At 33.4% G+C, this 26,596-nt stretch overlaps 1 protein-coding gene and 1 pseudogene across 1 annotated transcript; both read left to right on the forward strand.

Moving 5' to 3' along the window:
* Nucleotides 1–218: 218 nt before the first annotated feature.
* On the forward strand, nt 219–1,263 carry LOC111373610. Its single transcript, XM_022996163.1, has 2 exons — nt 219–353; nt 862–1,263. Exons 1-2 carry the CDS (start codon nt 338–340, stop codon nt 1,173–1,175), a joined length of 330 nt encoding a protein of 109 aa, XP_022851931.1. The 5' UTR covers nt 219–337; the 3' UTR covers nt 1,176–1,263.
* A 16,476-nt stretch (nt 1,264–17,739) lies between these two features.
* On the forward strand, nt 17,740–18,101 carry LOC111373606 (annotated as a pseudogene).
* Nucleotides 18,102–26,596: the final 8,495 nt, after the last annotated feature.

Genomic DNA, 26,596 nt, shown 5'->3' on the forward strand with positions numbered 1-26,596 from the left:
TGGGGGAAAAAATCACTCCCAAACAGGCTCCTATTGAATAATAAAAAATCAATTTATTATTATTATTTTATATAATAATTGTGTGTGAAGACTTTAAATTAAACTATTGTATCACAATTTTTTTTCCCGGTTTCCTATTGAATAAAGGACTCAAACAGTGCGTATATATATAGGGCTAGCCGGCACATGTTAGTCTAAGATCGTAACAAGAATTGTAATCCCCCTTTTATAGCAAAAGTTTCTCAGAATATATACAAACCCTAAAATCATATAAATTTGCTTTTCTAAATTCTCCAAAATCTTCCCCAGAAAACTTGTGATTTTTTCGCACTTCGTCATGGAAGAACAACCTGGTAAGCATCGACTCTCTGTGCCTTAACTACTGTAATTATCATAACTGTTAACCAAATCTCTCTTATATTTTAGGGTTAAAAAATTTGAGTTCGAGTTAATCATTGTGATTATGTAATTAGACCTTTTTAATTTGTTTGTAGCCAAACCAATTTTTTTATTTTTTTTTATTTTTTTTGTTTCTTTTGGATAGGGACAGATCTAGGATTGGATTCAAGATGGAGCTAAAAATTTTCAAGCCAGACTAATACTCGAATTTTTTTTTAAAACTATTTTTACCCAAAAATAATAATAATAATAAATAAAAATCTTGGGCTACGGGGGACTGGAGCCCACTACGTCCGTCCGTGCTTTAGGGTTCATGATTTGAGTTCTTGGGCTCTTTTTAAGCATTAAGTTCTTTAGATTATAATGAAAAGTACGATAGACAATGTATTTTTAGTTATTTTTCTTTCTATATAATGTTGAATTGAGTTCTTGATAAAGTTTTTCTTGTGTCGTAAATGACAGGGTCACCAGTAAATATGGAGAAGAGAAAGTGGGATCATACCCCAATATATTATGTGAAAGAGGTTATACGGAAATCCATAATTGCTATGTTCATCAGTGTGATAGTATGGATTATAATGAAGGTCCTATTAAGGGTTTTTGAGCATTCTTCAAATCAGCATGTTGATTTGATCGACATTGTCCTTGCTTTATTCCTCTCGTTTTGTCTCATAATCTTGACAATTTTTCAGATATTCTCTATTTTTCTTACTACTTGTGAAGCAATTAAGGGTCGGACTTCATCGAGTATCTTGGCTACGAGCATCAAACAATAGACTTAGAACTGGTCTAATTTTGTTTTTATTTATTTATTGTTTTCTTTCACTAGTCGAAAACAGTTCATAACATTTTTTGTCTGCTTAATTGATGCTTTTGAATTAGTAATGATATAATTTATTTATTTACTTATTTTTTTTGGGAATTTGTGACAATATTGTCTATGGTCGATTAGGTTGAAACTAGAAAAAATTTATGTTACCTTTTCTATTATATGCCACAATCCCTTATTTACTACTTTATTTTGTATAGGTGACTTTACTCTAAACTGATTTTTTGTTTCTTTAACAGAATAAAAGAAGATGATTGTCTCTTTGCTTGTTGATTTATCTGATAATATATAGAGATTTTGGACAAGTTATAGACTTATAGTCAGTGTTCTTAAAAGCTTGTCTAGACGGCGCCTAGGTGCCTCTTAGGCTCGAAGCTCGCCTTACTTTGCGCCTAAACTTTCCTTTCCTTTTTTTTTTTCCAATTCCTAAATAGCTGAATTTTTTTTGTCTCTCTCTTTGGTCTTCCATAGGCACACTTTATTAGGTTTTTATTCTCGTCTTTTTTAAAATTCTTTTTATTTGACTTTAATTTATTAATTAATTATTTAAAAAAATTTCATTTGACTTTAATTTCATGTTTTTAAAAGATTTTATTTGTACAAAAGTTAAAAATGACTTTATCTTGTTTTAGCTCGTAAAACTTGAAATTTCACCTCCATATTTGGACACGCTTCAAGCTTTTTAAAACACTGCTTATAGTTATACAGACAAATTTAAAGAACATTGACATATATAGAACAAAATTGTTATCATAACTATTTATTTAGTCTAAATACCAAGCATATATATATGTAAAAACAATATCCAACTTGCTGAAAAGTTTTAAAAGCAGAACTGATTAATTAAAATTCTATAATTAGCTTTTAGAGTAAAAACCCGATTCCAAATTTTAATGAAAACAAGAATCTAATTCTCCCTTTTCAGTTCTCTCCCAAAAGAACCACGATTGAAAATAAGATATTTCATTATTATTTGTTTATTTATATTTTAATATTTTATATTTATATTAGTTCTTTTATTTTTATCTATGGTATAGAAAATTTTATGGACTCGAAATCCACTGAAATCTATGTGGCTATCGGATTGAGATCCCAAATCCATCTCTCATTAATTTCAACTATTTCGGATCGGATTCGGATCAAAATCGAATTTATTGACTGCCCCACATATATCTCTATCCATATCGAAATTTACGATATTAGTTAAAACATGCTAAAACCTATATTCAACCTCTTGAAAAAAAAAATCAAATATTAATGATCAAGTATTTTGAAAGCGTCAAGGTAAACGAAAATATTAACCTAAATATGTAGGATAATTTATTACTTTAAATAACTGGATTTTCATGTCGGATTATCAAGAAATTCAAGATAGTGGAAGCATACTTGAATCAGACATGGTTATTGCAATGATTGAATTTCACAGTTTAGTTTTTCAAATCTACACGTAGTCTCATTTTCTCTCTGTGATGGAATACAGAAGAGAATGAACAAATCGTACTCTACATGTGATCTGGGGACCATAACCGTATTTATATAACGATGCCTTTTGACCTAATTCGACCCTTCATAGAATTAGAGACTTGGGCTCGATCTTTACACATATATAAACCCACACTTTAATTGGATACATAACGGTCCAAAATTGAAGCCTTATTAGATCACTTTAAATCGGGCTTAACCGAATTTGATAGTCTTTAATTTAGTACACAACAATTTACACATATAGGCCCACACGACGTTTAAATTTTCTTACAATCTCCCACTTGGGCTATATGTGTCACCTTATAATTGTGCATTAAATATAACCTTATGAGTACTCATAATTTTGCTATCATTACTGAAATGCATCCCCAAACAATTTCGTTCATCAATCATATCAATATAGGATTAAAGCGGCTTTCGCTACATTCATGTAGCTAAATCCACAATTGTCACGTATATCGATGTAACCGAATGACATGGATCAAGCATGGTTATGTAGGATGAAAATTACATGTAATGTGATCTGTAACATGCCTATTTCCAACTGGTCCACCTTAATACCTTAGTGAGATCATTTTAAACAAGTTTAGAGATAATAAACCAAATAAACTTTATAACCGAAAATAAATCTAACCTTAAACTGTATCCAAAATGATAGTATATGTGTCTAGCATTAAAATGTAAACTTCCATTGAAACTAAATATTCTCAAGAGACATTACACCTATATGAGCAGTGTGCTCATGAAAGACCTTGGGTATTAATCCCTTAGTAAGCTGATATACAACCATGGAGTTTGCCTCAGTTTGCTCTATTGACACATGTCCACTCTGAACTCTTTCTTTAATAGTCAGGAACTTGATCTCTATATGTTTTGATCTTGTCGAGCTCCTGTTGTTATTGAAATACAGCATTACTGATTTATTGTCAGAAAATATCTTGAGCGATCTTTCTATATTGTCTACAATGTGTAGCCTAGTGACAAAATTATGCAATCATATTCCATAATTTGAAACCTCATAACATGCTATAAACTCCGCTGCCATGGTGGAAGTAGCTATAGTGGCTTCTTAGCACTCTTCCAGGAAATAGCACCTCCAGCAAGCAAGTAAATATAGTTTGAAGTGGATTTCCTACTATCTTGGCATCCCGCGAAATCGAAATCAGAATAATTGATGATCTCTGACTGATCCAATCTCATGTATGTGAGCATGTAGTCTTTTGTTCTCTGTAAATACCGCATGACCCATTTGTTTGCTTTCCAATGATCCATTCTAGGGTTACTTATATATCTCCCTACCATCGCAATACTGTACACTATATCCAGATGCGTACAAATCTTAGCATACATCAGACTCCCTATAGCTGAGAAATAAGGAATCTTATGCATTTCTTTAATTTTCAAGTCATTTTTAGGGCAATAACTTAACCTGAATTTGTCTCCTTTAGTCAAAGGGGTGTCACCTGGTTTACAATATTGCATACCATATCTTTTAAGTACCTTTTCGATATAACTCTTTTGTAATAATCCAAGAATACCCTGAGAACAATATCGGTGTATTTGAATTCCTAATACAAAAGAGTCGTCACCAATATCTTTCATCTCAAAATTCTTTGCTTGAAACCTTTTGATTTCGTGCAATAAGCCTATATCGTTGCTGGCAAGCAATATGTCATCGACATATGAAATTAGAAAAATATACTTGCTTCCTCTGAACTTGTGGTATATACAGTCATCAACCAAATTCATCCCAAAATCAAATGAGATGATCACTTGAGGAAACTTGTAATACCATTGATGAGACGCCTGTTTAAGTCCATAGATGGATTTCTTTAGTTTGCAAACCATTTGCTTTGCATCATCCGATACAAAATTTTCTGGTTGTACTATATAAATTGTTTCATCAATATCACCATTGAGAAGCACCGTCTTAACATCCATCTGATGTAACTCAAGATTGAAATACGCTACAAATGCTATTATAGTCCTGAAAGAGTCTTTCGAAGAAATCGGAGAGAAAGTCTCTTTATAATCGATGCCTTCTTTCTGTGTAAAGCCTTTTGCGGTAAGACAAGCCTTATACTTCTCTATATCACCTTTCAATTCCCTCTTGGTCGTAAATATCCATTTGCAAGCAATGGGTTTCGCACCTTCAATCTTTCCTCTTCCTGGACACAATGTAAGATGAGCTCATTAAGGGACCATGAGTCCTTTTGACAGTTGTAGCTCACCTTGAATTGACTGAAATATGCCGGAAGGGATATCAGAACCAAGTGCACCAACAAGTCTTCAGATAAATCCAACTTGAGTGCCTTTAGTTTTGAAGCAAGGTGAAACATTTCCATTGTACTCCCAAATGTTTCCTTTCCCTTTATACCTCATTGAGACAAGATTTGCCAAAAGTGTACTTGTTTCAGCCTTTTCATTCTTGGCAAACCTCTTCTCAAGGTCCTCAAGGAAACCCTTAGCCGTAGTCACCTTATCGGACATAGTGCCCCGGAATGCTTCTGGAATAGCACGCTTCATGACCATTAAGTTTATGCGGTTCGATCGTTCCCACTTTTCCATCTCCCTCTTGTCATCAGAGGTACTCTTATCAGTAAATCCAGCGGGTTGATCGACTCGTAAAGTAAGGTCTAGGTCTATGACTACAAGAACAATCATCGCATTCTTTTGCCAAGCCCTGAAATTTGTGCCATTTAGCATTGGAATTGAATTGATGGTAGCAGAGATATTAGCAGCAGAACCTGAAACTGAATTAGAGAACGATTATTATGAATAGCTCACTTTGAATATCTTTAATATGCAAATAATAGTAATCTCAAATAGTGGTAGGGCCCATCACAAGATACCAAGCACAACATCAATATCTAGTCTTTGAACAAAGATATTGACTTGTAAGCGGTACTCTTGGCGTAGTGATCAAATATTGACGATAAAATAACGTGTCAATCAATAAACCTTTCTTTGGACCGATTTATTGATCACACATTAAACCAAATAATCGTCACACGTTTATCACCACAGGTGCACGTGTATTCGGCTAAATATTGACCTTCCTTTGGGCCGACCAATATTCTCATGAATGACACATGCACAAACACTTTTTAACATTCTAAGTTAATCAATTTTCACAAGAGAGGTTGCTTTGGCAACATGTTGCTTCAATTAACCAACTTTCGAATATTATATCTTTTAAAAGAGTCTTTAGTACCAAAATTTGAGAAAGAGAATCACCAATTTTGCATATTTTGATTAGTTTTAAACTTTAGGTGCCGTAGGATTAATAATTCAAAACTTTAAGGGGGCAAAATTAATTAATTCCAAACTTTAGAGGTTGAAATTAATAAACTTGAAACTTTGTGGACCATAATTAATTAATTCAATACTTTAGAGGATCAATTAGATCAAATTTTAAAACTTTAGGGACCAAAATTGACAAATTCAAAACTTTAGGGATCAAATTTTGAAATTTTAGGGGTCAATTTGAATTAATTATGAACTTAGGGGGCCAATTTGAACTAGTAATTAAAGTTTGAGGGCTTTAATTATAAATTCAGAACTTTAATGGCCCGAATTAATTAATTTTAAAACCTTAGGGACTGAATTATTAAATCCGAAACATAAAGGCCCAAAACTTAATATAACTTAAAGGTTAGGGATTGAAACCTTAATTTTATAACCCTAACCCTAATTGCAACCAAGGGCCTCAACTTATCTAATTTATAGAAGAAGCCCCCGCCCCAAAAAAATTCAGAAACTGAAAAAAAACCCCTAAATATTCTTTCTTTCTTCTCCTAGCGGCGCCGACGGCCAGTGCCGCCAAGAACAACAGCACCGGCCCACGCTGGCGCCGCACGAGCAGCAGCCCGCTGCAGACGACAACGGCACACCCGCCTCCGGCCAGATCTTCTTTAATTTATTTTTTTTGAAAATCTGAAACCAAAATCCGAATTCCAAATCTGAATTTTCTCAACCATTAATCCGAATTACGAAAATAACAAAAATTATACCGCAAAAGTTTTCAAACTCAACAAAATATAAATCGTAAACCATCAAATCTGAAAACTTTATAAAATATTGCAAGAACCAAATTAAATTATTCGATTCTTAATGATTCAACATGAAGAGGCTTTGATACCATTTGTTGGATAATTTAATGATTTAAATTACCGGATCTTTCATGTTAAATCATCAAGAAATACAAGAATTAAAGGTGAAGCGTACCTGAATCAGATATGGTTAATGCAATATGAATTTCGCGGTATACTCTTCCAAATCTACACGCAGTCCCTTTTTCCTCTCTGTGATGGGATGCAATAGAGAATGAATAATACGTGCGTATGATCTGGGGACCATAACCTATTTATATAGGGACGCCCTTTGACCTAATTCAGCTCATCATAAAATTAGGATTTGGGTCCGATCTCTACACATATGTAAACTCATACTTTAATGGGCAACTTACAAAAATGCCCTTAAAATTAGATGTATTTTGAAAAATCATATAAAAAGTTTTTTTAAAGTAAAAAATACTATGTAAAATTAAAAAGTGACACAATGTCACTTTTTTATAAAGATTGTCACTTTTTTTTTCACATTTCAAAAAAAAAAAAGTGACATAATTCAAAATAAGTGACAAACACTCAAAAAGTGACAAAAAAAGTGACAAACACCAAAATAACACCATTCATTTGTACAGTACTAATAATCATGTTCTTAACATATCCAACATGTCTATGACAATTCATATACTAATTATGTTAGGAAAATATTACATACCATGTCACTTTTTAAAGAATATAAAAAAGTGACAAAATATTAAAAAAATGTTTTTTGAAAATAAAAAATAGTGTAAAATTAAAGAGTGATACGATGTCACTTTTTTACACAATTCAAAAAAAAATGGACACACTCAAAAAAAGTGATACAAACTAAAAGAGAAAGTGACAAACACCAAATTTTTAGGAACATTTGGATATCACACTAAATTTACAGAAGCCAAATCCCACCAAAATCATATAACCCAAATCAAACTTTTGTGTGTGTGAACACTCAGATTCCAAGTTCATATTCATCAAATAAATTTTTTGGGCCGAATACAGGTTGGGCAATTCCAACTTTATCATTTGTTCTCGAATTCATACAACTGGTGAGTTGAAGAGCACATTAAGTGATCGAAAACTTCTAGTGATGATGAAGAAGAGGTAGGCGACGACCGGTAGAGAAGATAAAAATGCGGCTACCCAACGGAGGAGGTGATTGTGGAAAGAAGTGGAGTTTTGCGGAGTTTGGTTAACATCGTTGACTGTGAGACAGCTGGATGGTGGTCGAGGTGGACGAAGGAAGAATGAGGGAGGGAGTGGTGGTAGAGGATAGAGAGGAATGAAGATGAAGATAGATTGCCCATAAAAAATGAGGAGAGACTATCATCAATATTTCCTCTGTGCCTCCAATCTGCTCCGAGTTTGGATTTGGACATAAATAATACGTGATTTATAGTTTTAATTACTTTTAAGGCATTAATCAAATATCTCATTTTTTAGGGGTAGTGGATCTAATTTCCCCTACTTTAATTGGATACATTAAAACCCAAAATCGAAACCTTATTAGATCACTTTAATTGGGCTCAACCGAATTCGATAGCCTATAATTTAACATACAATTATTCACACATACAAGCCCATCTATTGATTAAAAATCCTTACATTAAGGACTTGGGTCCGGTCTCTACACATATATAAACCCATACTTTAATTGGATGCATAACGGCTCAAAATCGAAATCTTATTAGATCACTTTAAATTAGGTTTAACCGAATTTGATAGTCTTTAATTTAATACACAACAATTTACACATATAAGCCCACACGATCGTTTAAAATTCCTAACAAAATATGCATCGGAGGTCGTGAAAAACTTAGATTAAATTATCAAAATAAAGTTTATATTGCCGTTTGCCGAACATGTTGGAAGTACAAGAACGAGTATATGAAAAATAAAAGGTCGTAAGGAATTGAGAAGAACAAAGAAGTGGTAACACATCATGAAGCTTCAATTGAGACTTCTAAAATCCAATGATGTTTTCCTTTTACTTCTTCTTTCGTTCAGAAGCAGGGATTCTATGCGTGTTGTATTTTCGTGGAGAGAGTCTAACCTAATGAAGTGCAAGAACGCTACTGTAAAGTCTATATAAGTGAGGTTTAAACAAATTTTTTTGCACAAGTTTGGACAAAAATACCCCAACTATGCTTCAGGGAGACTTTGATTGAGCAAAAAATATTGTAGCTTCTATTTTCCATTTGGCGCTTACGCTCTTTGACCTAAAAATTGCACTGACGTTATTGTCAATAGGTCTCCTATCAAGTGCCTTCCTGCCCTTAGAGTTGGGGATAGTCCTTTTTTTTTTTTTTTTTTGGCTTTAATAGCACATAATTTAAAAATTGACACATTGGCCCATAAACCTATTCTATTATTTTTAATAGCTAGTATAACCAATGATTAACGGTGGCATTGGGTCGAATCTGTAAAGATTTGAGATTCCATCTTAAAAGGCCAACCATGTTAAGAAGAGTAGCACAAACCCTCATACAATGATCTATACTTTCATTTTTATTTGACGTGGGATTTTATTTCCTAACATGCCCTCGCAAGATGGCGTCTTATTTTGAGCAGATCAATCTTGAAATTCGTCTGCTCATTTTTTAAGTCTTAATCGAATTGAATAGCTCGTTCGAACTTAATAGACTTTGATACTATGCAAAGACTTGAGATTTTATCTTAAAATATCAACATTGTTAAGAGGGGTATCTCAAACCTTTCTACATTGATCTATATTTTTATTTTTCTTTGATGTGGATTTTATCCCTTAACAGAATCAAGTCGATCAACAAGACTCCGCTTCGCGTGGGCACTACTATTACAGGCCGGACTGCTTGCTTTTTTTTTTCTAGACAAATTGAAAGAGAACTAGAGGAGGAAAAATGGAATAGAAAAACAAGGAAAATAATGTAATTAAATAATAAAATAGTGTGGACTTGTAAAGCCCACGGGCTTTAGTTGCCAAGCTCCGCCCAGCTCACCTAGCCAAAATCCTAACTTGGATCTGCCCATGGGCTTGTGGTGGAACGAGCTAATTCACTTATGTTCGTTGCTCTCAAGAACCGGCTCGGGCCCATTGCCACTTTTACTTTCAAATTTCAATTGATAAATGATCTAATCATTCATGTAATAATAGATTGATAATAGAGAGGAATAAATATTCTGAATATGCTAAGTAAAATATATAATAATTAATTGTAGTATTTTCTTGTTTTAAAAACAGGTTTTTATTTGTACTTGTTTCTAGCAAGTAACAACCAACGATTAAACTATTAACTCTTGATTCGATAATTCGGTAATGTAATCTATCAATAATCAGAGGGACCTAATAAGTAAAATTTTCCCTGATTCTACATACGTCAAGGGGATCTAATTACTTCCATTTTTCAGAAGGTGAATACCATAAAAAAATATTCATTAATTGGAAGTAAAGAATGTAATACTTCCATTATTCATTAATATTCATTTTCTTTCTTTTAACAAAATTGTTCGTTTCCTTTTTCTGTTATTTTTCAATTTTCTAGGGAACAAATTGTTAGTTACGACTCAACTGTATATATATATACACACATACACGACACACACACACATAGAGAGACAGAGAGAGAAAGGGGGGGGGGGGTGCGGGGGTTCTGGTACATTTCTATACAGATCTTCTTAGCAGAAAGAAATTACCTGAAGAAGAATTGTAACTCCACTTCTATATTCTCCTTTGCTCTTTTTCCAGGACTCCTTAGACTCTTCGCATATCGCAAGAACGCTTTGATACTGTCTGGTACATCATTATGGACGAACAGCCCAGTAAGCACATCTCTTGGTTTGTAAACTGTGCCTTGACCATTTTAATTTTTTTTGAACTTTGAACAACTCACAAAAAAAGAGAGGAGGAGAAAGAGGGGGGGGGGGGGGGGGTGCGGGGGTTCTGGTACATTTCTATACAGATCTTCTTAGCAGAAAGAAATTACCTGAAGAAGAATTGTAACTCCACTTCTATATTCTCCTTTGCTCTTTTTCCAGGACTCCTTAGACTCTTCGCATATCGCAAGAACGCTTTGATACTGTCTGGTACATCATTATGGACGAACAGCCCAGTAAGCACATCTCTTGGTTTGTAAACTGTGCCTTGACCATTTTAATTTTTTTTGAACTTTGTTAATTGTTTTTAGCCAATTCTCTCTTATATTTTTAATTCTTGAATTCTTCTTGACTTAATAATTGGGATTCAGTTAAAATTTTGTTAATTGCATGTAAAAAAAATATATAAAAATTCTATTGTATTCTTTAGGTTTCATAAGCCAAGTTCTTGAATCTTCTCGTCTTTGCCGTTATTTATTTGATTTGAAAATTTTAATATGTTTATATCCAATCTGTTTTATATACTTTAGAGTTTAGGGTTCATAAGTTGAGTTCTTCAGCTAATCCATGTCTTAACAATTACGATTATATTAAGACTAGAATCTTTCTTTCTGTTCTCTAGGGTTCAAAAGTTTTCTTGGGCTCTTCTTGATCATTGTGATTTCACATTTCACATTTCTTGATTTTTTATTTTTATTTTTTTTTAGCCAATTCAATGTTATATTCTTAGTGCAAGTTTGTATATAATAGAATTGGACAACTACATATGTTCCTTCCTAATGTCGACATCTTTCTATCTAATATACAAGTCATGAAACATGCCAAATTTTGAACGCAAGTTTTCTTGATGTTTGATTCATTATCAACAGATGCAGCAGAAAATATGGAAATTGAAAGTCGGGATCACACGCCGTTCTTCTATGTGCGTACGATTATATGGAAATCCATAATGGCTACGTTGACCAGTGTTCTAATATGGTTTCTAGTGAAGTTCCAAATAAAGAAATTTCGGCATTCTTCAAATCAACATGTCGACGTGATAAATGTTGCCATGAGTTTAATCTTCTTGTTGATTCTCGTAGTCTTGTGTATTTCTCTAATAATCTTTATTATTCTTGATTGCCGAAAGATTGTGAAACAATTAGGGTCCGGTTGATAGTTGAGGCTCCAGCGAGTACCATGGCAGAAGAAAACCATCAAACTAAAGTGTTAGAGGCTTAGAGCAAGTTTAAATTTGTTTTTCCTTTACTAGTCGAATATAGAAAACAATGTAATTTTGATAGCTACAGGAAACAATGTAACTTTTACAGCACGCTTATGAAGGTACAGTTGTAAATGTTGAATTTGTGACAAATTTTTCAATGATCATTGTAGTGATTTTGTCCATGAATTTCTCAAGGTCCGCTTGGGAGTTTTGTGGTGCCAGATACGGGACGTTTATGAGGGGTCCGATTTTGAATGGTATTTACTAACGACTTTTAAAACAATATAGGAATTTATTATCACAAGTTTTGAATCTTATTATTATTATTTTTTTAAAGTTACATATAGGCCCTTAGTGAATTTTTTATTTATATTTTTTATATTAAAATTTTTACTCCTAAGTGATGTTTTGCTTATAAGTAATTTTTACATACAAGTTAAAACAATAAAAGTGAAATACTTACTTATAATTAAATTTTGAAGTCTAAGTAAATTTTTAATAATAAATAAATATTACAATTATAAGTTGTAAATTTTGTCTTATTAGTAGTAATTTTACTCTATAAGCAATTTTTACACTAATTAAAGACTAAAGAGAAAATTTATTTTTTATGTAAATTTTTATTTATTTATAAATCATTAGTTTTGTTGATAAATAATTTTTTAGTTATTATATTTTTATTAACAAATTTGTTCTGAACAAAATATGTTGGTTAAAATAATTATTCTGTAGAGGGTAAAATTGAAAGAAAAATTAAATAACGACAAAAATACTGATTTCGAGGTTGAGAAATACGTCCAATATTACTACACTGGTATTGGGTAGTTTTTAAATCATTAAAATCCTTTCTCTGAATATCTAAGAAGCATTGAAACAAAAAACAAAAAAAAAAAAAGGGGAAAAAAATCCAAACTAGGCCCTAAAATTTATCGGTTCTCATACATTTCATGGATTTCAATTGAATTCCACATATTTTATAAGATTTTACCATAATTTTATTTTATTTTATAAATTTAAATGGATTTTATAAGATTGAAATAAAATTCTACGGAAATTCATGACTTTGTCATTTAAAATAACTAATTTTATCAATCTAAAAAAAATAAAATCAAGCAAATAAATATTAACAAATCAAATATTAGTTCAATCTGAAAAAATGAAAAAGAAATTACAATCTACAAAGTCATGTAAATAAATATTAACAAATTAAATATCAGCTCAATCTAAAAATAAAAATTATTTTCATTATAATTTGAGTATTGTGTACAAAATATGCACCAAATATTTTACAAATAAATATACAATTAATTAGTGAATAGAGTTTTAAAAGCAGAACTGACTAATTAAATTTCTATTCTTACGAACAAAAACTCAATTCCAAATTTTAGTAAGAAAGAGTATCCAAATCTCCTTTTAATTGCTCTCAAAAGAATTATAATTTTGAAAATAAGATATTTTTTTAATATTTATTTATTTTTAAAATTTTATTTATAATAAATTATTTTTTCTAATCAATGGTATTAAAAAATTGGCTTTTTTCATAAATTAGAGAAAAAAGAGAAGAAATTAGAGAATTCAATAGACTTTTTGTGTTTCATTGAACACTAAAATCCTAAATATGGAAGAATTAGGGTTACAAGAGATATAATATTAATAAAATCTCTGACTGTAGGGGTATAGTTGTTATTCACAAATACGACTTTATTTATAGCACTTCTCCTTGAATAAGTATTTACACAATAAATATTTTATATTATTTGGCAAAAATTTGATAGGAGAAAAATACCAACAAATGCCGCTTCATTAAACCTTGTCAAGAAAACTCAATAGGACGAAATTTGATAGAAGGAAAAAGAGTACAACTATCGACCCTAATTTCAAGAAGTAAAAATTCTTGTATCAAGCGATCCATATCTGGTAAGTCAATATGTTCAATATTCCAATTTTTGGTGAAGTATATCTCATGTTGTCTCGTATAATTTTCAAATAACATCATTTTCTTACAAGATATTTACCAACCTTTGATGACTGTAGTGATATGATGATTCAAAAAATAGCTCTTATTGATCTCTTTGTGAGTCTCGTACATATAGTAATATTATTTTAAGGATAAATGCCATGTGTTATGGACATCAATTACTCAAAGAATATGCCCGTTAAAACATTATTAGGAAAAATCTCATGGGAAAAATCATAATGAAGGAAAAATAATACGTTAATCCTTTAAGTACGATACAAAAGTGGTAGTGTTAAAAACCGTGTCAGAAAATCCAACGGGACAAAATATTGGTCAAAGAAAAAAGAGTATAACGTGTATTTAGCCCCATCATGATAATGTCACTTGAATTAAATGCTTTAGACATAAAATCCTTAAATGATAATATTAAAACTATATAAGATAAGTTGGCTATGATAACATGTATTATTATATAGAAAAATAGAGACTTGTGATTAAATACACTGCATGATAATTTAACTATTTATTTAAGTCTTCGCGAATTCATTAGGTAAAGAGTTGTACATTTCATATTAGGACTTTATTTTATTTATTTTTATTTCGCATAAGTCTACACCTCTAAGTGTTTGGACTGTAAATCCAGAAACATTAGATTTCTCTAATAAATTCAATTTTACTAAGATTGCATCTTTTATTTGGCTAATTATTATTTTTTGATCGATATGCTTTGACGAATTTGTTTAGATTCCTCGCAGTTCATAATACGATGTAATATATCATATGCAAAAGTATTATCAATGACTTTTTTATTTTCCGATTCTATTTCTTTTGCATCACAATATAACTTATAGAGATATCTCAAGTTTTAACATATTATGTACCTAAATCTCTTATGAAGGTTTATAATTTTTTATTTCTATATACTCCTGATTAAGAGTATATACCTCCTTATTGAGACTATCTTTGTTAATTACTCCATTTTTGTTTGGAGATTTTTTATATTATAATCAAATATCATCATATTTCAGGCGTGCCACAAATTTATTAAATATAATATTAACAAATTGTCCTTCAAGATACTAATTCGAGTTTGAACATTCAAACCTGCTGTGCGAGATATTGTTGATCTCTTTAGTCATTAAATGCTTCTAAATGAATTATCTTTTTTGACTTCTTGTTCTAATTATCTTTTACGAGGATTTAGATAATGGTGCATTTCTACATTATTTTCAACATCTTAACTACTCCACCTAAATTGAGACAATTGTCTAGTCAAATTGACAATCAGCAAATCACGTTACAAAATATCGCCTATCATGACTTGAAATATTGTATAAGTGTTTAAACTAAGTAGAATGTGGTGGATTAATTGTACAAATGTTGCAATATCAAATAATTAGATGAAGAAATCACTGACCACAAGCCAATTATAATAGGCAGAACTATGATGTTGATAGGATACGTAATAGCATTCTCTAAATAAAAATGGGAAATACTTTGTTCTCAAGGGCAGAGGCAATGTTACTTTCATTGAGCCGAGGAAGCGGCGAGTACCAGTTTTAGCAGTACCTCTTATTCTTCACACTACCCCTGCTACAGCTGTGACAGAGTTAGTTTCTACATCGGTAAATCCTACCCCGACTCCCACCACAGGTACTATTGGGTAACACCAGTTGTTCTTCCAATGGCAGAGTCTACACCAGAGGTCCCTCTCGTCGTCCATGAGAGTACTCCACAAGCTCTTATTCAAACTGAGACAGTTGCTTCCTTGTTGGTCGAGGATACTATAGAGATAACACCCATTGATCAGCCACTTGATGAGCCTACTCCAGAGACTTCTATTGAGGTATCACATCTCCCTAATATTACTAATGATAGTCCAGGTGGAGTGATGCCCTTTGAGCCTACACAGACTAGTTCTCAATTTTCAAGAACACCTTCAGAGGTCTCTTATTCACTGCAGATGTCAGTTACCGATGGTACATTGAGCGACTTGAAGGCTAAGCCTCAGGCAAAGCAAATGTTGATCAAACACTTCAAGAAGACCCATGGCATCAAGATGGGAGCTTCCATGAGGGATACCATTGACGATTTGGTTGGCAAGTTCTTCAATGACAAATCATCACCTAGTCCTACCATCACACCTAGACAGAATAAGGTGGATGCTCAAATTCAGAGTGACATAGATGGCATGGGTCTCGGAGATTGTGTGGAGAATATTAATGCAGACTTACCTTCAGTCAGCGAATCACTCTCACATGCGTCAAATATTGCAGCATTTGCGAATAGCACCATGAGATCAGATGTACCTGCTTTTTGCCCGACATTCTATACACCATTGCTCATACAACAATTTTCATCTAGGCGGGCCCTTTCTCCCAGGAGGGACCCCTCTTCAATATGCGAGCTTGATTATGTAGACTATTATGACCCAAAAATGTTTCAAACCCGACGCATGACCCGATCAATGTCTATGTAATAACAACAGAAGATTTACCCTCGGGAGCACCCTTGAGTAATTTTCATTAGTTTTGGTTTACATTTCATTTATTGTCATTTGCATTTCATTTGAGACATTTGTAACTTTTTTCACTTATTGGAGGTCAAGTCTTGCCCCCCTTCCTTTATGTGTATTCTCGCAAGCCAAACTAGTGGTATTTCTTAAAAAAACCCAAAAAAAAAAAAAATTGTATTAATGGTTAATAAATTAAGTGGAGGAATTTAAAACAATAGTGTTCAACCATTTATTGTCATCACAACTAGCACTTAAAATCAAATTGTACTTTTTATTGATCCAATGATTGTCCAACTGGCCATCCAAACATTAAAATCAAATTGAATTTTTTATTCAATATAAGATATAATTCAATTATACAAATTAACATTCTGACTTTGGAAAATTTAAAAGATTCTTTTATAATTAATGAAGAATAATATACTAACATAAAATTTGTCTCCTTTGCATCACTTAAAATTGAATCTTGTGGAGATTTCATAAAATATCAAATCAAATCTTCATTTGATATTCTTCAAGAATGATCATAATTGATTTGAGTTATACTGTCTTCTTCTTCTTCAGAAAAAAGTATTCTTTTAGAATATTAATTTGTATAAATTGATTCAAATGATTAATTAATATTCTTTTAGAATATTTAATTATTAGAATCATGTTTTGTTCGAGGCCAACAATTGATTATTCTTTTAGTATATTGATTTAATATAAAAGAATGCATCTTCTAGAGCAATAGGTCAATATTCTTTTGAATTATTAAAATTGTAATGGCATGCTCTTCTTGAGAAGGTAATAATATTGTTTGATACGTGTGCTACCTCGAAAGCAAGTTATATTTTAATATTCTTTTTTCAAGAGCAATTTGATAATATTCTTTTGCACTATTGAATCAGAAGAATATTGAAATTGTACTGTTATGCTTTTTAAGAGCAATAATATATTGTATAAGAATTTACTCTTCAAAAGTAAAAATATAATTTATGTTATATAGTATTTAATTATGTTCTTCGGGAGCAAGTAAAATATAATTAGAGTACATATAAATAATAGTGTGATATTTAAAGAGCAACACTATTTTGTAAATTGTAGGCTAAGTAAAAAAGGGTAATTAACTAGGAGAAAAGACCAATTTAAAAAATAGATAGATTTGCATTTTAGGTTACTGTTCACAAGCCAATTGGCCATCTAAGTCGGGCCATCTAACTCGAGCCAAGTTTAGTGAGCCATGTTAGCCAATCCATTTGTAAGTGTGCTGTCAACTGGTTTTCAGAACATTCACGTGAATTCCTTCTCTACTTTCCTTGTCCATGGTTCTCACTCCCTTAAAAACATTTGTATCCAACTCTCAACAAATTCATTAAATTCCCCTTAAGTACACTTTACATTTTTTCTTCATCAATGGCACCAAAGGCGGAAAAGAAGTTGGTGGAGAAAAAACCAGCCGTCAAGAAGGCTCCAGTGAAGAAGAAGCCACAGTCAGGGAAAAAGCTTCCGAAGAATAGCGCCGTCATCCCTGGAGATAAGAAAAAGAAACGCACGAAGAGAAGTGTGGAAACTTACAAGATCTACATATTTAAGCTGCTGATGCAAGTTCATCAGCTTTATCGATGATATTTTTTGAGAAATTGGCTCAAGAGGTTTCTAGGTTCGCAAGGTATAAGAAGAAGCCAACGATTTCTTCTTGAGAAATTCAGACTGCTATTCGATGGGTTTTTCCAGGCGAACTGGCAAAACACATCGTGTATAAGGGTACAAAGTGATTGTTTGGGGAAGATATTTTCTACAAAACACATCGTATATAAAATAATACTGAAATTGAGAGATACGTATAGCAACCGGATGACATCCATTTTTAGCTACTTCCAGCTAATTACGTTAGACAACTATAATTAGAAAAATTACAACCTTAATTAGAAGATTACCGCCACAATTTACTCAAATTTTACAACTCTTGCTAACACTCTCCTCAAGTTGGTGTATATAGATCTCTAATGTTGAACGTGTCAAGTGAATTGTGAAAGTTCATGCCATAGACGACTTTGGTAAGAATGTCTGCCAATTGATCTTCAGACTTAACAAATGGGAATCGAATTATCTTGGCTTCAAGGTTCTTTTTGATAAAATGGTCGATCCACCTCTATATGTTTCGTTCGATCATATTGGATAGGGTTATGAGAGATATCAATAGCAGCCTTATTGTCACAGTAGAGATCCATTTCACAGTTTGGATTGAAGCCAATTTCTATCAATACTCTTCTTAGCCACAGGAGTTCACAAAGACCTTTAGCCATCCCACTGGTGAGAACGTCTCTTGATAATCTACCCCATATGTCCGCGTATAGCCTTTTGCTACTAGCCTTGCTTTGTAGTGCTGTTGAACCAGTCAAACCTCATCCAGTTTAGCTCTTCATCCCGTGTCTCTCCCTAAAGAGAAGAACTGGATACGGGGGAGAAAAACGTAGAGGTCTCGAGGAAAGTAACATCCATAGTAACATAGGTGCGTTGAGTAGTCAGATCGTAACAACGATAACCTTTCTGATGGACGGCATATCCCAAGAAGGGGTACTGAAGAACACACAGATCAAACTTTGTGCATTGGTTTTTATAGAGATGTATAAAGATAACACACCCAAAGATTCGAGGTGGAAGCATCAATGCCATGGGTAAGGTGACATAGGTCAACAGAGTTTGCAACAGAGTCTTGAACTCAAGTACTCTGGATGGCATTTAATTGACTAGGTGCACAACAATATTCACTGGATCTGACCAGTAGGAACTTGGAACGTGCACCTTAAGTAGAAGTGCTCGAGCTGTTTCAAGAATATGGCAAATTTTTCACTCTGCTATACCATTCTACTCAGGTGTCTGACTACAAGATGTTTAGTGTATCAGTTTGCGATGACGAAAATACTCACAAAACGATGGTTTACATAGTCGCCACCATTATTGGACCTAAGGATCTGAAGTTTTGCTGAGTACCGAGTTCGGATCATATCATGAAAAGATTGAATAACAGTAAAGATCTCATTTTCATGTTTCAATAAATATAGCCACGTCATTCGAGTACAGTCATCAACAAAAATCACAAACCAGTGGAAACCCGACAAATTAAGATTTGGGGAAGGCTCCCACACATTAGATTGAACTAACGTGAATCGAACTTCACTTTTATGCATACGTAATGGATAGGGTGCTCGATGAATAATAGCTAAATGCATGTTTCAAACTTAAAATCGGAAATAGACAATTCTAAAATAAATCAGGAAACAACTGTTGTAAATAACCAAAAGATGAATGACCTAGTCGATGGTGCCACAGCCAAATCTGTTTTGCCTTGGTATTAACCGGTTGACCAATATGACGTACTCGGCCCGTGCTGAAATCGTCCATTTAATAGAGTCCCTCCTCTTAGTACCACGCCCAATGATCTCATTCGAGAGAATATCCTAAATAAGATAATATTTCGGTTGAATAAATACTATAAAGTTGAGTTCTCTAATAATTTGACGGACAGAAATTAGCTTATGAAAAAGTGAAGGTACAAGTAAGGTATTAGATAGTGATAAAGCTGGAGATAACTTTACAGTGCCAGCCCCTTTTACCGAAGAGATCCCCATTGGCTTTGGCAATACTAGCCCGCTGAAGAGAAGTATGTTGACAAAAATCTTGTGCATCAAATGTCATATGATCAGTTGTTAAGGAATCAAGAATCCATGAATTGGGATTACTGTTGTTAAACCCGCGTAGAGCCATACCTGAGATGGAGGTGGGTTCAGTCAAATGTGGTTCTGCTACAACAACTATAGCCTTACCCGTATTAGCTCCATCATGCTTCTTCTTGGCTTGAAGATCATGCCACCAATCTGGATATCTATTTAATTTAAAGCACGTGTTATGGGTGTGATTAGCGTTCCTAAAATGAAAGCATTTTGTCCCCTCGGTATTGGTCTTTTGCTTATGATGAGAATTAGCATTTGACCTATTGCTGTTCAAAGATAAAGACCCAGCACTGAAGGCTGATCTCAAGCCATTCTTGAAGCTTTTGGACATAAAACTTCTCCAGGTATGTCCTCCATGCTTCCAGATTCCATTATCACAGCTTGTCGGACCCCTTATGACGCTAGGTAGGATAGCGATTATCCTATAGACTGTGGCAACATATGATTCGCAAGAAAGAAGAAGAAAGAAACGCCAAAAAATAGAGGGAATTATGTGAAAACTTCACTCAATATTATTAATAATCAAGAATGATGAAAATTAACCCACAAGCCAAGTTAAAAAGCTGCAAAAATACGAAATTATCAAAAAATTACCAGAAATAGCAAAATCCTAATGATCACACTAAAATAAATATATGGAATAAAAGAAGTAAGTTGCCAAAAATTTGGCTCAATCCGGATTCGCTAACATCTAGAAAAAGAGAAACGAATTATTACCATAAATAGTAAAAAATAACTAAAAATTGAATTTCAAAAAGGAAAACAACGGATTTTAGGCTCGAAATTGATACCCACCCACCATATAGGTGGGTGGCCACGACGTGCACACCGAAGATAGCTTTTTGGATTGGGGTCATAATAGCGATTCTGATAACCATAGCCAAAGTTATGGCCAAATGATAAAAGACGTGTCAAAACTATCCCAATTAAGGAAAGATTGCATTTGTTTTCCATCTTTGTGCCTATTCGCCATCTCAAGATATCTCAGCGCCATCAACGAACTATCTGATAAATCAGCATCACTCGACTCAGATTCTCCTGGCTTACCTTCTCTACGGACATGAGCATATGCTTGCTTTGCTGTAGGAAAAGGTTTCAACTGTAATACTCCACTCCGAATGTGGTCCAGGAGATCATCTAGTCCGTCTAATAAAACACACACCCTATCTTCTTGATGAATGGAGTTATAGTGCTTCATGTCAGTTGGGCACTCCATGGGATTTGGACGGCAAAAATCAATTTCTCGTCTAAGGCCTTGCAATTCATTATAAAAATTTTTCAGTGAACCACCAGCTTGCTTAAGCCTGCTCACCTGCCTGTGGAGTTCACGGACTTGAGAGGCATCACTTCCGTCAAAAAATGCTGTGGCAATGACATCCCACACTTACTTGGCAGTTGGGTACCGAATAAAGGTACTGATAAGATAGTTTTCCATGGAGTTAATTAGCCATCCTTTGACTATTGCATTATCAGTTCGCCATCACCTGAAAGTTGGATCCGTCTGAGATGGCTGAATGAGGTCACCGTTGATATATCCCAGTTTATCCTTAGCTGCAATATACATCTCAACCACTTAAGACCATAGGGCATAATTAGATCCATCCAATTTAATACCAATAGGTGCAGCACCCACGTCTGTGATAGGTGTCAGGGCAAAGACTTTATTCAAAGCCTCAGTCATCTTCATGGTTAATTCTGTTAAATTCGTGGCTGGTAGAGAATCACCAGAATTGGAACCAGTGTCGGCCATGGAAGTAGGGCGGAAGAACTTTGGTTTAAGAGGTCACAGATATCAAAGGACAAGGAACCGTTCGCTCTGATACCATGATAGTTGGGAATATATTTTCTGCAATTCGTGTGTGTGTGTGCGCGTGTGTGTGTATATCAATTTTTATGATTTATTGATAAACATTTTAATAAAATGATTCTATCAAAAAAAAAAAAAAAGCATAATCATAAACCCCCACATCACTTTCTGAAGTCTGAACCATCCACTTCCATTTTCACCCCACTTTTCTCTCAAATTTATTTTTAATTATCACTTTCTTCAACTCTTGCAGTTGTTCGTTAGTGCTTGGGGAAAGAGGTGGTGTGGTGGGCTTCAGATTTTTTCCTTAGCAGTTTGACGACCAATCCTAAAGTGATTTCGAGGTAAAACGAAAGTCTGGTGTAATTTGTGCTGTTAGTGATGTGTATGGGTTTGTTCAAATCTCTATGTTTTTTTGGTTTGATCTTGTTGGATTGAGAATTTTAGACATTTAGTGACTTTTTATGTGTTCATTTTGATGATTAATATTAGGCTTATGTAAAGACTTTTCGAAAATCAAAGTTATTTCCAAACTTTTTACATATCGTTGTAGCCTTTTACGTTTCGTTCTATTATTATTATTATAAGTTCATTTGTGGTTTGTATTCAATGACCGGTGAGTTGATAGATTTTTTTCAGTAGTTTATTTATACAATCGACGTTTTTCTTAGAAAATATTAAAATTTGAAGAGCTCTTTGAAATTATCAGCATTTATTTCGCTTGAAAATTGGATTTCCCCATTATGATGCATTTTTAAGATGATGAATGTTTTTGCTTGATGTTTTTATTGCCTTTATGAAAGTTGTCTTTACATGTAAAAATACAATGCATATTGAACATGGTTTTACTTTTCTATATGATGAAGAGCCTTGGATTCCGGGCTTAAAGTTTGCTTTTAGGATGTTCGTAGCATTTTTGAAATTTTCCTTTTCTGAATGTGTTAAGTTCTCTGATGTTTCTAGGATTTAGTGATCATGTTGATTGGTTCTCATGAAGAATAACTGGATGGTTTTGGCACCTCATTTTTTGAGTCATACTACAATCTAAGTGCAACATTCTCTCATGAACATCTATATTAATGATTTTTAAATGCGTGGAAACTGGAAACTAAATGTTTGGCAAAGACAACCTGATGGGCATTAAGCATCGAAACGAAGCCTTACTGTGCCAAATTGGGCTCATTTGCAGGGTGGTAGGAAGTCAGGAGCCAGTGATTAATTTTCCAAATATTTATGATGTGTGGGTGATTTGAAATCTAAAATTATTAATGTAAAGAAGTACAGATTTAAAGACCACTAAAGTATCCAAACACTGGATGTTAAATCTTGTGTGGCTGAATGTTAATGGGATATTTTAGGAAGAACACAAGATCAACATCCTTGTATTCGTATCATTGGCATCTGTTAAGTTTATTTGAGATTTACTGATTATGTGTTGAATTATTTATTGTTCTTGCATTTGTAGGAATCTTCCAAAAAGATCAATTTCTTGAAACCACAGGTGAAACTCTTACAATACATTGACTAATGAAAATAGTTATTAACTTGTTAGCTACCTTCTTTTCATTGTTTGTTCAGTGAATTATGACTTATTATCTTTCCCTTCAAAATGATTCTAAATCAAACTGAAGTATATCAATTACTATAGCCATTGCAAAATCATAGTAGAAACTCATGCCGCTTCTTTCAATCCAAATTGTAGTTTTTTCATACTTTACACTAGCTTCCCAAAGGGCTAAGGATTTTGCTGCTGCTGTTGATATCTGACCCTCCACTTCTTCTTTTGACAGGTTTCTGTATGCCTTCTTAAGTTATAGGTGCCAATTTTTTTGTAATGCTTTTTCTGAATCGTTTTGAATTTTTTTTGGACTATCGTGGTTCATTATTGTTGAATTCGAGCATGTTAGATGGATTATGTTCTTTTCATTTATAAGCTTTTATTTAGTATGTACCGCAATACATAATGGATGAATATCTTATTGCTTTCGTGATTGAAGTGTAATATACTAAAATTTCATTGAGCATGCTTTTTTATCAACATGGTGTCAACCACAATATGGTGATTAGGTGTCTAGAAAACCAGTTTGCTAGGTTGTTTTATCTTACGGGTCATCCGGTGGGCTAACATAAAAACAATATGTATTTCTTGAAAGCAGAAGTTAAACTCTATCTTTCTTGTAAATTTATATTAATACAATAACATACGTCAATATATTTACGAATATCCATCATCTCTTTGATTTCAAATTTTAAAATGATTACTACTCTTGGACGTTTTATTGGATGTCAAACAACAAAAAGTCCATTCCAATTTAACAATGAAAAACATTTAATTGAAAATATTATGTATAGAAATCCAATACATTCAAAACATTAACATTACCAACCATCCCATGCACTGCATGGGCTGCACACTAGTTATGTTTAAAAAGGTATGAACCTTGCATCCTTGTCAAAATCAAACTGGTCTAGTTACAGTTGCAGACCAATGTCATACTACAACACCAGGAGTATAGGACCTTGGAGATCATGAAACTAAAAAAGAAAAAAATTAACCTAGCACCGTATGATGGTCATCGTGTTTTCCTACCAATAATTCTTACAAAAATTGTATTTTAGCACTCACTTTCACTGTAAGGGAAGTGGTATTTCCTAATTTACTGAATCATTTTCACGTGTAACCATAGTATACATCCGTTACAAGTGAGGGCATATTAATAAAATTTTGGAAGTATCACCCTAAAAAAGCTCGAGTCAGCCTGGCTCGATGCTCAAAGACACCGAGTCAAGGCTCGGGCTGAGCCCGTATGGCTCGACGAGTCACAGGGCCAGCACCTTTTTTTTTTTTTTTTTTAAAGGATTAGCAATTAAAAGAGTAGGAGATTGTTTCTAAACATTCTCTCTCTCATCGTGTTGTTTGCAAGATTAATTGGTTGAAGAATTGTATTAAAATGTTCTTTATGGAGAATTTATTAATAATTTTATTCTGGTTTGTTCTTTCTGTGTCCCTTTTATAATTCTTTAATGGAAATCAGTATCAGTAACCATAGATGTTAGTGTAGCTAAAAATATGAATATCCACGTTCCTCTTTTTCTACAGCAGAAAATTTTTGAATACATCGTTATCGAAGCTGTGTCCTACTGTATGTAGAATGAGTGTATGGTACCCCCCCTCGCCACATTATTCTCTGCTGTTCGTAATATTTCTAACCCCTTGAAGAAAATGAAAAGATAAAAATTGGAATTCTCTGAGTCTCAGACATTTGGATCATGTTCGAGAATAATCTTTCGTTGTTTATGAAAATTTACTTTGGTCATGATTTGCACTATCCCCATTCGAGACTTCTTCTGTTCTTGTTTGGCTTTTGAAAATTAAAGAATTACCCTCTCAGTAGATACTTTGAATTACTGTCATGGACTCATGGGTATGCTACTCCAGCTATATTCCATGTCCACCAACCTTCTGGAATCTGATACGGTACCAACCATTTGCTGCAAGGCAACTACTACTGCTTGCTTCGAAGTATTTGATTTAACATATCTAGCCTTCAAAGAGCCAAATCCCAGTCTGTATAGGTCCCGTGATTCTGACAAGCTATATTTTATGACTTAAAACTTTACCATTGTAATTAATGATTTCCCTTCTGATTGCTTGTATTGATTACCCTCTTAGCCATCCTTTCAGGGTCATGATGTTGTTGGACTGCTACGTATCTTGAAAATTTTTTTAGGACATGAAAATCTATTAGCTTTGATTTGATTGGATTACAATTGCTTGTAAAGAGTGGATCTGGAGGAGATTTCCTTGGTGGATTCCACAAAGCATGTTGATTTGGTAAGTCAGTATTAATTTAGTATCCAAATATCACTGGCCTGAGCAGGCTTCAGTTAGAAACATGTGAAGTTGAGTCACGATCTGTTTACCCTGTACTTGTGTGTTTTCAGCAATTTTCACTAGTTCTTAATCTTATATTATTATGTTTTTACCCAGACTAAGTATTCCCAAGACTTCAAATGAAATGCCTACTTTATTTTTTAACTAATGCTCCCAAGCAGCAAAGGAGAAAAAAAAATCCGAGCAAGGTTGGCTCAGCAAGGCCCGAGCCGAAAGCTCGGGTCGAGCCTTAATTTTTTAGCCGAGCAAAAGCATGACATGAAAAAGCCCAACTGGGAGTTTCCGCTCGCGAGCCGGCTAGGCTCAGCTTGTTGACACTCCTAAGAATTGATGATAAATTGGGTGGCAAGATATAAATAATAATTCATAAATAATGAAAAGAAATTGTGTTATACCTACAAATTATCTCATGCCCTACCATTGGGCTTCGACTTGAGCCCATTTTACAATGTATGTGTAATCCATTCATAATTATGCTATGAATTCTAACCCTGGCCAAAATTCATCTACATTCTTTTGCACTCATTTATCTTTGGTCTAGCTCTTGATTTAGTCGTCAGAATGCAAATAGTTGTCAGACTTTTTTCTCTACTAGGGACCTTTGCCTCCTAACGGATTGTTCAATATGCAGATAATGTCCATGTGGAGGGGATGATGCCAAGAATCTTTTGGTACATTTTTTTTGGGGCAACAAATTGCACACTTGGTGGTTCACATATTTAGGTGAATTAAGCTATATTCACATTCTACTTAACATTGTTGTTGACATTTTACCTGTGTTAAAATATGGTTAGTGATATAATAGAGAGAGAGAGAGAGAGAGAGAGAGAGAGA

This window comes from Olea europaea, unplaced genomic scaffold (assembly GCF_002742605.1).
Source record: "Olea europaea var. sylvestris unplaced genomic scaffold, O_europaea_v1 scaffold1147, whole genome shotgun sequence".
Lineage (NCBI taxonomy): Eukaryota > Viridiplantae > Streptophyta > Magnoliopsida > Lamiales > Oleaceae > Olea > Olea europaea.